The following is a 13,146-nucleotide window of genomic DNA, read 5'->3' as shown; positions in this document are numbered from 1 at the left end:
CAGATACAATCTTGTGTACAATCCTCTAGCTGCAAAATGAATATAACACATTGGAGAAGCAAATAGTGGCCATAGATACACATATTTACCCCATGTCAAAGCTACTGAGTTTATCTGTCTTCTAAACAGCTTCCAGTGAAGAATGAGAGCAGTGCTAGAAACAGATAATTAGATGTGAGACAAAAGTGTGTAAGATAAATACTCAGCGGTATCAGTTTATATAAAGTCAAGGTGATTTTTCTCTAAAGTGCAGTTAAAGCATCAGACATAAAAAAATGACTGATTTGTGAAACACTAGCTAGCACTGAAACAAACAAACTGGACAAAAAGTGCAGGTATTGATGTAGGTATCGCATTTTCTCTTTGAGCTACACTGCTGGTACAAAAAGACTTTATCATCATCATCAATAACGTTCATGCATCTTCAAATTTATCACCAAGCTGTACTGAAATCTTGTATGAAAAGTGCTCAAGAAATAAGATTTGATTCAATAATAAACAGTTCATGTGCAGCCATCCATGCACTGCAGCCTCTTATGACACTATACAGGTGGATGACTTGGGTGGCTGCTCCAGGATGGATTCACGTCGCAGGTCGTTGGGCAAACCGCCATCAGGGGCCCAGACTGTGAGCTCTCCATAGATACCTGTCTCAATCATCTCCTCCTGCCAGGGGATTGAGATGTTCCCTGAAGCAAACTCATCAAAAAACTCTTTGTCCTTGGTTTCTACCTGCACTCCTTTGACTGTGGAGAAAGCCCCAACATCATCTATGTTCTTAGCATAAACTGTCTTGGAATCTGGCACAAAAGGGGGTGTGAGGATTCCTGAGGAGACACAAAACAGCAAGATGCAGACTCTCTTTTAGTACATAATCTATCATGACAAGATGGGCAAGACAAGGTTGGTCAACAGCCCCAGTCTGTTTTAACCTCTGTATATGGTTGAGTTCATGAGAGAGGTCTGAATGTGTTATTGGCCATTTGGTTTACTGAATTTATCAGCAGTGAAGGAAGCAATGATTCAGAAACACTTAGTGGCTTATTAGAGTTTAGAATTTCTGCTCAGGACCTTCATTGGGACATTTTACAGAATATTTGAAAACAAAGTGGCAGAATTTTTGTCATTTAGAATGTGCAAAATGAAAACACAGACCTGCGTTCAGTTTCCTCCAGTTGATCTCACTAAAGAAAGGGTGCGCCCTGAGCTCGTCACATGATCCGTTCTTGAAGCCGAGCCTCTTGTCGACCTCTTTGCACAGCAGACCCTCACAGATGGACCGGGCGTTCTCACTAAACTTCTCCGGAAAAGTTACTGGATCGTTCAGAATCCGCTTCTTCACCACCTTGTTCTCCACCTTGAATCAGAACAAAGAGAGGTTGAGATCATTTTGATCAATAAAATGAGCACGAGTCACTCTAACACATTTTCACCTGGACAATCTGTGAATGCACCAGATTTTAAATTACTAAAAAGAATAACAAGCTCTTTTGTTTACCTGCATAGCTCTTATTTATTATTTATCTGTACAACATATAGATAAATAACCTATAGGACATACAAACACACATAATTATGGACATCTAAACATGCTTTACAATACCAATGGAAATTCTTCATAAAGTAAATATCTATAGAAATGTACACAGATAATGCAGCTAAAGTGTAATATATACTGTATATAATCATTTCTGACAGTTTTGTTTAGGAAGAGGGGTCAGGACTTTGTATTTCACAGTATCAGTATCATACCCCCAGTAGGTGACTTTGAGGTATAAGGTCTTAGAACCGTGTTACTGTATTATCCCACAGACTTAATAAAAGCAGATGTAAGTGACATAAAGTGGTCGAGAGGACTGTGAGTCAGAGAAAATGTAACAAAACTAAACTAAACTAAATAACATACTCAGTTAAAGCAGCCACAAATGTTAAAGCAGCCCAGGACCTGGACTGAGAGTAGGCAAAACAGACCATCATACACAACATATGTACCTTTTCTCCTCGGGTCCTAAAGGGTCCTTTGGCAGCCAGAAACTCATACAGAGTGACCCCCAGAGTGAAATAATCTACAGAGTAATCATATTCCTCGCCTTTCAACAGCTCTGGGGCCATGAAACCTGAAGGCAGGAGAAAAGGGGTTATGACCTTTCACTAAGAGACTGAATTTATGAATAAAATGTAAAGGATCCATTTCCAATTAAAAGTGCTGACCATTTTTTTTCTATTATAACTAAAGAAAAACTCCTGAACACAAAAAGTCATGTTCTCAGACTTCACTGTAGCTCTTACAACTAGAGCAAATATTTACAGGTGCATGTACTTCACCCGAGCATTTCCACAACATGACTGGATTCCAAATTCCTCTACGCACAACCCACCCAACTGAGAAATCTTTACCTAGCCACCAACCAGACTCTGTGTGAGGTTGAGGTTTGTTTTTTAACTGCATATTATTTATTCACTTTTATATTATTTATTGTTTCTTTGAATTTGATACTCTCATACTCTAATAATATTATAGTTGTTAGACAAAACAAGGTTGCATGTACAATTGGTTGTATAAGCAACGACATACAAAATAATTGTTTGATTGAGGTACCTGGAGTCCCAGCATAGCCCTTGATTTTGAACTGATCGTCAGCAAGCTCCACAGCCAGACCAAGGTCAGAGATACGGACGTTACCTGTGTGAACAAACACCAAGGTAATGTCAAGAGCTTTGTACGTCACAGATACGAATGTTGACCTGTACACTGCGTCTCTGACTCTTTAACCAGTAGTGATGTGATAAGTCAAAGATGTCCTTGTGTTAGAAGTAAGACAAAGTGTGCACTGCAGGTGTGAAGTGTGTGGGTGTGAAGTGTGTTAAAGGTTCTCTGTATTTATATGGACCAGCGTGTGTGTGTGTTTTGACTTCGGTAAGCTAAGAATGGGACAAATTTTTTAAAGTCAAGGTGAAGAGTTACAGTTTCATTACAATAAAATCACAAATTAGAATATTTTATTGTAGTCTGCGAGTGGTTGGAGGTTTAAATTTAGCCGTTTAAAAGCAAAGGTTTGTCATTTTTCTTGGCAAGAAGGTCAATAAAAATTGTAATAATGTTTCACTTGCACATTCTAATGATGCAAAAAATCTGCCCATAGCCCAAAGTTTGCACATGAACAAATGAATTACAGATCATCACTGTATGAAAGTAATCCTAAAGTGAACAGTGACTAACACTTTAAAAATAGGTTCATGGTTCCACTTGAGGACTGAATACTAGAGCACATCCTTCTTTATCACAGATGAGCATCCAACCTTGATTATCCAGTAGCACATTCTCTGGTTTGAGGTCTCTGTAAATGATCCTCTTCTGGTGGAGGTGCTCCATACCCTGGATGATCTGAGCAGCATAGTAACAGGCCCGCGGCTCTTCAAACCCTGGGTTGTTCTCATCTACGTTATAGATGTGATACCTATAGAGATGAAATAGCAGGGTCATGTAAAGAAATACACAATTGATTTAAAAAAAACAGTCTCTCACATGTAAAAGAGACAGCTACACCTCACCTGTGTGGCAACAACATTTCCAGTCATTTTTCATTTAAAAATCCAAAACATCCACTGTCCAGGCTGGAAATGACATCGTGATAGTAAACCAAAGATCAGTGGGTGTTGTATTATTCAGTTTTCAACAGTTTCTGAACAAATTATTTACCTAACTCACATTTGGTGGTGGGAAATTATAACAAGCTTTTTATTTTCTCATATTGTACAGGTAAATAATAACTCAGTCAACATATACATATATTGTATATAGATTTGTACAAAAAAATTGACACTATGTGTATAATCATAGAAGATACAACATTCAAAACAGTCTAAAAAAAGAGAGACACTCTCTACATCACATTACACTGACCAAATTATACTGGATCTAAATATCAATGCAGTCCCTACTTCTTTTCCTTTCAGCTGCTCCCTCCACTTAACCTTATCCTCTGTATCCTCCTCACCCACACCAACTATCCTCATGTCCTCCTTCACTACATCCAAGAACCTCCTCTTTGGTGTTCCTCTAGGCCTCCTTCTTGGCAGCTGTAACCTCATCATCCTTTTACCAATGTATTCACTGTCCCTCCTCTGAACATGTCCAAACCATCTCAATCTGGCTTCCCTGGCTTTTTCTCCAAAACATCTAACATGAGCTGTCCCTCTGATGTCCTCATTCCTGATCCTATCCATCCTCATCACTCCCAGAGAACCTCAACATCTTCAGCTCTGCTACCTCCAGCTCTGCCTCCTGTCTTTTTCTCAGTGCCACTGTCTCTAAACCAGACAACATTGCTGGTCTCACCACTGTCTTGTCCACCTTTCCTTTCATTCTTGCTGAATCAATGCAGTCCCTACAGTATACATAAAATACTTATTATTAATATTGCATTGCAACGTGTCAAAATCGAATCAAATTGAGAACATTTGAATTAGATCCATATAAAATATGGGACTGAAAAAAATGTCAGTAGAAGATGTTATGGTCAGTGAGTGAGGATGAATGAGATTTTACCTCAGGTCTCCTCCGTTCATGATGGTCATGACCAGACACAATTCTGTTTTCGACTGGAAGGCGTAAGCCAAAGAGACAATGAACCTGCTGTGAACTCGAGCCAGGATCCTCTTCTCCACCATCGCCCCCTACAGGTCAGGCAAGGACAGCAGATGTCAGCAGATATTTGCAGTGTGAACAGGACTCAAGCATCAGACACGTGCTCCTGTACAATGATGACTGCTCAGCTGGAAAATTCTCAGTGTTTGTATTTCCTTGTCATAGGACAACAAAACTATCTTGCGTATTAAGACAAATGTGGCATATTGTACAGTTGGGTCTGTAGTTTCATCACACTATCATGAAGAAATGATGTATAATGATGCGACGTTTTGACATTCAACACTTCACTTGTAGCAGAAAAATGGTATTCATGAGCAAGGAAGTCATTTCCCAATTCTTTCTAGTTATATGTATCACTTCAGAGCACCTTTCAATCAAGCTTTATTAGATTTTACAAAACAAACAACAAAATCTGTAACACTATAAAACAGCCCATTCAGCCCAGCCTTTTCTGATTCCTACTGGTGCTTCAATGTAGGTACAATGGGAGAAAGACCATGGGAAACAAGAGGAGAAACAATCCTGGAGAAAATGAGCTAGAAATGATTTTATTTCTGAATGTGCACAGTATTTACTTGAGTATTAAGTATTTTTTAGAGATAAGAGGTCTCTAACAAAACTGAAATTTGAGAACTGTGTCATTAACAACCTTTTGCTCACTTTTTTTAATTAAAGAGTCAAAACAAGAGAATAGTTGATGAATCTGAAATGAAAAATGTAAATATCATTTCTAGTTTCCTCTTTAAACATCAAAGATGAATTGATCCACCACATATGTACAGTATGATTTACTGCAGTTTATAGTTCATATTATGGTTATTTTGTCCACAGATGACAAATGAAAGATGGCATAGCTGGGCATTTGAAAAAGGTACCTCTAAATTACATTTTATATATTTTAGCCATGTTTTTTTCCACTGCATCTACATTTAAGTAGCAGTAAGAATTTGAAAAAATAAAACTTGTGTGTTTTCCATATAAAATGTACCTTTGCATATAAACAAACATTAAAAAATTGTGCAAAGATATTTATACAGAAAATGTGTTGTAATTGTTTCAATTAATCTGTCCAGGGATAGGAAACTAGTGAAAACTGGAGAAGACTTTGGAGCTCCACTGACATTGAATGCATCTTACCATTTCTGTTTCAAGCACTGAGCTGACGATAAGGAACTCCACTCCAGAGCTGGTCCATTTATAAACATGACAGGATTGGGTGTGTATAAGGAGATCAAAACGCTCTAATGCTGAGGACACTAATCGTATAAGCTCCATCTAGACTACTGTTTACTGAACTGCACACATACTGTAGGTGGAAATCCTGGAGAACACAAGACAAACTAAAGCACAGCTCCATACTGCACAAAATGCAAAGTACAGTGGAAAAGCTGCTTGTAAAGCTGGAGCCATAATCTGCTGTTACTGATTTTTCATTCCTTGTCTGACAAGCAAGGACTCGTTATGATCTGCATATTTACCTCGTAGCCTTTTCTCTTCTTCAGCCTCTTCTTGTTGAGCTTTTTGCAGGCATACAGTTTCCCTGTGGCCTTCATCTGACAGGCAGACACTTCCCCAAAGCCCCCTTTCCCCAGTACACGAAAATCCAAGAACCAGTCCTCTCCCACAGGCTGCATCTCCAGCCACTTCCACTGCAGAAATCTTCTCAGATACATACTTTCCAGGAAGAAAGTATAGGGCACTTCTTTGAGAAAGTCCATCACAGTGTCCATGGTCTCGGTGAAAAGATCATCCCCAGCCTCCTGGTGTTTCTCTTTGACCTTTGTGATGCCATTTTCAGGCAGGAAGAGGCAGAAATATTTGGCATCTGGCTCCATGTACCGGGACAAAATCTTGCTGGCTTTCTTCACACGATCCTCATCCTCAGCCATGTTGTATTCCTCAATATCCCTCCACAGGCGGCAGGGGCCTTTATACTCATTTTTAGACTCCAGAAATTCCTGGAAGAGACGTTTGCCAATGGGCTGCTCCACACAAATGTTCTGGAAGCCCAGGTCTAAAGTCTCCCGCAGACCCTCACACACTGTGATGTGAGGGAGCTTCAGGTGGGAGTGGTACTTCTTGTCTCGGTTGGATGCAGGGTTGGCAGTGCCATCAAAGCTCCCCCGGGCTGAGATGTAGGCCGAGTTGGCCACCACTGTTGTCAGGCCACCGATATCCATAGTGTCAGAGTGCAAAGGTGCAGTGGAGGGACAGAGAAATATGTGAAATGCAGCAAAAGTCACAGAGAAATGGTCTTACTGAGAAATAGAAATAAAAGTGGCAGCCTGGAAATGAGAGGACAATCTAGCAAAAAGAAGAAGGCCACAGAGAAGAAGATGATAAATTACTAAAAACCAAATAAGAATAAAATGTGATAAGGTTTTCTCCTTCCTCCAGTGATTCAGAAGCAGAGTGTGTCATACAGCTGACTGGCCGCTCGCTGTAGACAACCACAGAGAGGTCAGTGCTTCCCTCAGTGAGGGTATGACTAAACCTGAGAGTCCCTTCGTACCCTCTCACACACATGTAGATGCACATGCAGATCTACCTGACTCAGGGATTTATCCACCCTCTAACTCTGTAATGCTTTATCCTGTGGGGACCCATGTGCTGCAGATGACGAAGAGAAGTGATAGAAAGGTGTTTCTACCACTCTTTCTTTCCCCCTCTTTCTTTCTCTTTGCAGGTTATTTAGATTTGCAATATAATAATAAAGTTAAGCTTTTTCCCTCCTAACTCAGCTCTTTCTTATATGCTAAATTGGATTTTTAGCAGGGATCAAACAGATGCAGGCTTCATACTGGTTATACTGTATTTCAGTGTGCTAATTGTTGACATCTGAGCAAATCACATGTAACTGTGCACTTTAACTTCTGCCATTAGTAACCAAGCTGTCTGGCTGTTCAAGGTGCTCTTGAAGTTTCTCCAAGGAGTAAAGGACACTGTTGCTGAACAAGGAAGTTTACCTGTTTCTACACTGGCCCACCTCAGCTTCCCTGTCTGCTGCATACCCACCTTATCTTAGCCTTATAAATAGGAAAAAACACATACGCTGCACTCTGGAGCGACATCCTCAGAGTGAGTTTTCGCTTTAGCTGTATAAGAGAATGAGACAGATGTCAAGACACGCCTGAAAGGGCCTCAAAATCTTTGCCAGGAAAGAGGAGAGACAAATTGTCTATTGAATGAGGGAGAAAAAAAAAGTTAAAGGTAGAACTGAATAAAGGAAAGAAAAGCTCTCCTGTGGATCTTCAGCACAGAACTTCATCATGGCCACCCTGAAAGAGAAGAGGACTTGTGGCCAGCGATGTGAAGATTTTGGCCACTTTGTCTGGAACTCAGACAATGGGACGTTTATGGGAAGAACACCAGAGAAATGGGGTAGGAAATGGAATAATAACTTTATAATCACTTTGTGAAAAAGTAAATACACATTGGACCTATGTGGGTTAGGTCTAATGGATTTTTACCAAAGCTTTGGTGGATATGGATATTTATAATGGATATTTACCAAAAATCAGTTTCAGGTTTCCCCAGCCTGAGCTGTGTAATATCTAAGTAAGGAAAGTAACTTATTACAGTAACTAATACTGGAGAATAAATATAACACTGTAAATATACACTATTGCACATGTATGTATGTGAATATTGTATTGAGATACACTGCCCTAGTTGAATTTAAGTTCTGTTAAATTATTTTCATTACAAAATCACAAATTATTTTATAGTTATTGCAAAATAAATTGATTTGACTAAATGTTGCACCACACACATCTAACACTGTATGTACTGTTATTTAACTTTTAATATGCACGTGTTAGACACACATGCAAACTCAGCTGCATATCTCTTATCTGTGTAACTGTTTCTGGACTATGTGAGGTGTATGATATGCTTTGGTTTTGTTTGATCTCAAAATCAGATTAAATTCAGCTCCTATTTTGAGGGGACATCTGGACCTCTGCAAATATAGACACATCAAAACTCTCATGTGTATAACGCCTTAGAGGTGTACTGTATGTTAGCCGTTTTCTTTCTTTCTTATTTTTTAGCATGCAACATTTTGCATACACAAGTAGAAAAACATTCACAAGAGCTATAAAAACTATAAAAAAGAGGCCATCCTCCCATGTACATGTATCCCTTACTGTATGTGTTGATGTAAAACTCTCTCGCTCTCAGTGTACATCAGTCTGTATTATGTGGCCTTCTATGTGGTGATGACGGCCCTGTTTTCTCTGGCCATCTGGGTGCTCATGCACACCTTGAGTCCATACACCCCTGACTACCAAGACCGGTTACAATCTCCAGGTAAAACTAAAACAACCTCAAACAACAAGGCATTAAGATAATAAATTAAACCTAAGTGGCTGAACCAGCTTTCTGTCTGGTCGTTAAGGGGTGATGGTGTGGCCAGACACTTATGGAGGGGAAGTTATTGAAATCACCTACAACACATCAGACAAGGCCAGCTGGATGAAGATGTCCAACATCCTTCATGCTTTCCTGAAGCGTTAGTATTTATTATACAAGCAATTATCTAATATTTCACATCGTCAAATTTTGAAAAAAAACATGTAAAACCTGATTTCTGTATCTGTCCTTCAGCCTACAATGAGACTAAGCAGTTTGAATGTAACTTCTACAACTGCACTAAGGGAAAGTACTTTATCCAGAAAACCTTCTCTGCCCCTCATCACACCAAGTGGTCATGTCCTTTCACACAAAGCATGCTGGGAGAATGCTCAGGACTTGAGGATCCATCCTTTGGCTACAATGGTACCAGGCCTTGTGTTGTCATTAAAATGAACAGGGTAATGTATGTTTTATTAATAAATATCCTTAAGAGCACCTTGATGTTGAAAACATAAAACATCACATTTACTTACGAGGACTAGAAGTAAATGGTTTCCTTTTGTCTCTGCAGATCATTCACTTTTTGCCGTCTGATCACGTTGACCTTCCTCCATATGTCAACTGCACCATACTGGTGAGCATTAACTGCATATTCAGACTTTAACATGGATTAAAGAAAAGAGTTGGATATTTTACATATAATTTAAAGTGGTACCACAGTGGTTTAGGATTATACTTACATAAAATTGGACAGTTGGGGACAGATGATGGATTGCTTCTTTAAATACGTTAAAAATCTGGGGCTGTGTTTGTTTATAGGATGGGCAGGAGAATGTTGCAAGAATGGATTATTTCCCTAACAGTGGAGTTATGGACCTCTCTTACTTCCCTTACTATGGAAAACTGGCACAGGTGAGCAAGAAAATCATACAATCAGTTAGCACGATTCTGTATTTGTCATACATTATATTTTATATAATGTCATTAAAATGTCCCAGGTAACAAATGGGCACAGTGACCCCAGGTGTGTTGCGTTAGTTGTAACATGACTACATTTTGAAATATGCACCAGTAAAGGACATTTTCAACTGAAGTGATAAAGTCCTGCATTATTTGTCCTGTCAAGGGGGCACAAAGTGGGTACAAACTGTGGTAGGTCCCTGAACCCATAAAGGTCCCAAAGGCAATGGGGGCAATTTGAACTGATATGATCGTTGATAAACAGGGTCTTAAAGTAGCTTCCCTTTATCTAATCTGTGTGTATTTTTTGAGTAACCTTGAAGTCTTGTGATAAAATCTAGTTTAAATGGGGGTTAAACTGCGTGCTTATTCCTAAATGAACTTATAAAATTACTACAAACAAATGTCTTTGAAGGTCCACAGTCGTTTCAGCCCCATGTTAATCTGGATGTGCGTAAAACCTGAGAAAAAAAAATCAATTTATTAACATTTAACAAATAGTTGTCCTTGCATTTTTGCAGAGTAGAACATTTTTGGGGATTTAAAGGAATAGATAAAATTTTGGGGAAAATGCTAATTTGCTTTCTTGGTGTGATTTAGATTAAAATAATCTTGTCTTATCTTAGCACAGAGTTTGGAAACAGGAGAAACAGTTAGTGTGGCTCCGTTTGTAGGGATCTCCAACTCCAGTCCTCAAGGGCTTGTTTTCCTGCTTGTTTTCCAACTATCCCTGCCCTATCCACTGCTGATTACCTGGATCAGGTGTGTTCATCCAATTAGAAGCTGCAAGGGCAGGGATAGTTGGAAAACAAGCAGGACAGTGGAGTTGGAGACCCCTGGCAAAGGGAAGAAAAAAAATCAGTTTCAACAACATACCAAAACTACAGGGTAAAATTTAGAATCTGCTGTGAACTCCTGCTCTTTTTGGTATTTATGCTACTATAGCTGGCTTGGAAAAAACTTTACACATATCTGTAAATAAGCTTCTGCATTGGCTCCATGCTCCTTTTCTTCAGCCTAGCTATGTCAACCCGCTGGTGGCCATTCGGTTCAGCCTGGTCAGAGAGAAGCAAGCCAAGATCCAGTGCAGAGTGGTATCTGACAAGATCAGCTATGAAAACTACTACGACCCCTATGAGGGAAAAGTCATCTTCAACCTCAAAGCATTGAAATGAGAAGAAGAGCAGAAGAGACTTAGGCGTCTTTTCATGATGTAACAACTCACCTGGTTGTGCCTAAAATAGAGCCGGTGTCTACAGATCCAGCTTGTGACTATTATTTAACAACCTATAAACTACTTGTATTCAATTTGTCCCAACATTATGGGCCCATATATATTTCTGTGTGCTGCTCTGATATTTGTGATTTGTCATGCAATGCTGAGCGATTCATGAATTTCTTTGTCATGTGATTTTTAGATTTTGCAGTGAAATAAATGGTAAAATTCTGTAAAACTAAAAGATGTGAAGGAAAACTCATACTGAACATTTATGACTCTCGGTTAATAAAATAGTGCTAAATAAAAACTTATTCAAATTTCAGTTTGAGCTAATAAAAGTACTTTACAAAGTTACAAGCTGAATTTTTAAGGATGAGTATATGCAAAATAAGGGTGAAAAAATGACAACTGAAAAAAATAAGCAGATGCAGCAACACTATACCTCTGAAATCTATTCAAATAGTCTGTAGAGTATTTTTAGGCCTGCTAATAGGATGATGATGGTGATGAGGTTCCTCATAAATCTGCTGACTGCAAGGTCTGTGGGTTATCAGCTTACACAGTACAGGTGAGCTCGCATGCATGCGTACACACGTGTATGTCTGTCTCAAACACCGCTGATCATTAAAACTTTATTAGACTATTTTGTTGAATTAGAGATCTCTGAAGTCAAATGTTATTTCTTTTAAAATGATCATCATGCCGGATGATGAGATGGCCAATAACTGATAGCATGGACTCACTCAGATGGACCTGTCCATACATCAGCTCTCTTGTTTTGGTATCACTGCAGGAAATTTAAAATGGGAAAATGCAAAAGCTTTAAAATGCTTTGATCAGAAAGCAGATGTGTTTAGCCTGGTGTGGTGTGTAGGAAGAAAAATACAAGTGGTTATAGGAAAAGAACAAAAAAGATCAGAAAGACATTTGGTGCATAAACGTATGCTCATTTTCTCTGTTCATTTTTTCTACTAACCGGGACTTTTTAAAATCTCTTATGAGCAAGAAAAGTCATTCTTTGGTTGAACAATATACTTCCACACTAAAACCAAAATGTTTTGTCATAAAAAGAAGCTGTGTCAACATTTAAGGAGGTACAAGTCAAACTATATTAGAAGATACAATAAATGCCCCATTTTTAACCCTCTGACCTGGTTTTGTGTGGTCGTTTTGTTGCCTTGACAGAGCCTGTGCATGATGTCTGTAGATCTCTATGTGCGTGGTGCCCCAGAGAAAGTATTGCATTCCAAGAACAGAGTTAATCTGTCATGTTATTTTTAATAAATAAATGATTTAATTCAATAATTAAAAAATACATGTACATTTTTATAACGAGTGTCAGCAATGGCCCTCAACAGATATTTTCCCTCAAACATCCTCTCTGTTCTCTACGTCTGAAAAAATATTTGGCCGTTACGCACATTTACATTGCACAATAAGACAGGTGCATTTACAGCATGAGATGCCACAGAAGTGCTCTCTCTCTCTCAAAGTCTTGCTTTTGGTGCAGAGCAGGCACATCACTTTGACATTCAAATGGTAACTAGTGCAGGATTTCTCAGTTTTTATAAGCTGCTATGTAATACTGTAGTTCATCTTAATTGATCGGTTTCTTGGCTACCTGTGTGTAATATTGCAAATGTAAATTTTAACAAGAACAAGAGAGATTTGTAAGAAGAATTTTTCAGTAACACTAAGATGATACCTAAATTCACAGCAGCATAATGATCAGGGTATAATACAAGTACCATCTATTAAGTACAGCAGATAGAAGGTTTGCACTTCAACCAGCAACACCATTTCAAATCACTTAAATCTGAAAAAGGTAACAAAAGCAGAAATATCAAAGACGGAGGATATTTTACATAATTTAAAAATCCTTCCCTTCAAAAAAACCAAAACAAAACAAATATTCTATTCATAAATAAAAAAGAAAAGCAATATATGGATATGATCTGTA

At 38.7% G+C, this 13,146-nt stretch overlaps 2 protein-coding genes across 2 annotated transcripts; one reads left to right on the top strand and one right to left on the bottom strand.

Moving 5' to 3' along the window:
* Positions 1-357: 357 nt before the first annotated feature.
* On the bottom strand, positions 358-6,831 carry grk1a (G protein-coupled receptor kinase 1 a). The gene is made up of 7 exons (XM_026320049.1): positions 6,130-6,831; positions 4,550-4,677; positions 3,301-3,458; positions 2,600-2,683; positions 1,993-2,117; positions 1,156-1,357; positions 358-827 (listed from the first exon to the last, which is right to left on the bottom strand). The coding sequence occupies exons 1-7, from the start codon at positions 6,829-6,831 to the stop codon at positions 535-537; spliced, it is 1,692 nt and encodes a 563-aa protein (XP_026175834.1). The 3' UTR covers positions 358-534.
* Positions 6,832-7,920: 1,089 nt separating this feature from the next.
* Positions 7,921-11,142, top strand: LOC113138144 (potassium-transporting ATPase subunit beta). Its single transcript, XM_026320318.1, has 7 exons — positions 7,921-8,032; positions 8,834-8,962; positions 9,051-9,164; positions 9,260-9,465; positions 9,579-9,641; positions 9,827-9,919; positions 10,984-11,142. Exons 1-7 carry the CDS (start codon positions 7,921-7,923, stop codon positions 11,140-11,142), a joined length of 876 nt encoding a protein of 291 aa, XP_026176103.1.
* The last annotated feature ends 2,004 nt before the right edge of the window (positions 11,143-13,146 follow it).

This window comes from Mastacembelus armatus, chromosome 3 (assembly GCF_900324485.2).
Source record: "Mastacembelus armatus chromosome 3, fMasArm1.2, whole genome shotgun sequence".
In the NCBI taxonomy this organism is placed as follows: domain Eukaryota; kingdom Metazoa; phylum Chordata; class Actinopteri; order Synbranchiformes; family Mastacembelidae; genus Mastacembelus; species Mastacembelus armatus.
Note: the sequence above shows the minus strand (reverse complement) of the source record. Positions and strands in the feature narration are given on the sequence as shown.

Excerpts from the sequence above, each read along its gene's own strand:
- grk1a (XM_026320049.1), bottom strand. The coding sequence starts at position 6,831 with ATGGATATCGGTGGCCTGACAACAGTGGTGGCCAACTCGGCCTACATC. Across the intron at positions 4,678-6,129 it reads AGAAGAGAAAAGGCTACGAG|GGGGCGATGGTGGAGAAGAG; the intron begins GTAAATATGCAG and ends CCTGACCTGTAG. Across the intron at positions 3,459-4,549 it reads ATGAACGGAGGAGACCTGAG|GTATCACATCTATAACGTAG; the intron begins GTAAAATCTCAT and ends TCATCTCTATAG.
- LOC113138144 (XM_026320318.1), top strand. The coding sequence starts at position 7,921 with ATGGCCACCCTGAAAGAGAAGAGGACTTGTGGCCAGCGATGTGAAGAT. Across the intron at positions 8,963-9,050 it reads AGACCGGTTACAATCTCCAG|GGGTGATGGTGTGGCCAGAC; the intron begins GTAAAACTAAAA and ends CTGGTCGTTAAG. Across the intron at positions 9,466-9,578 it reads TTGTCATTAAAATGAACAGG|ATCATTCACTTTTTGCCGTC; the intron begins GTAATGTATGTT and ends TTGTCTCTGCAG.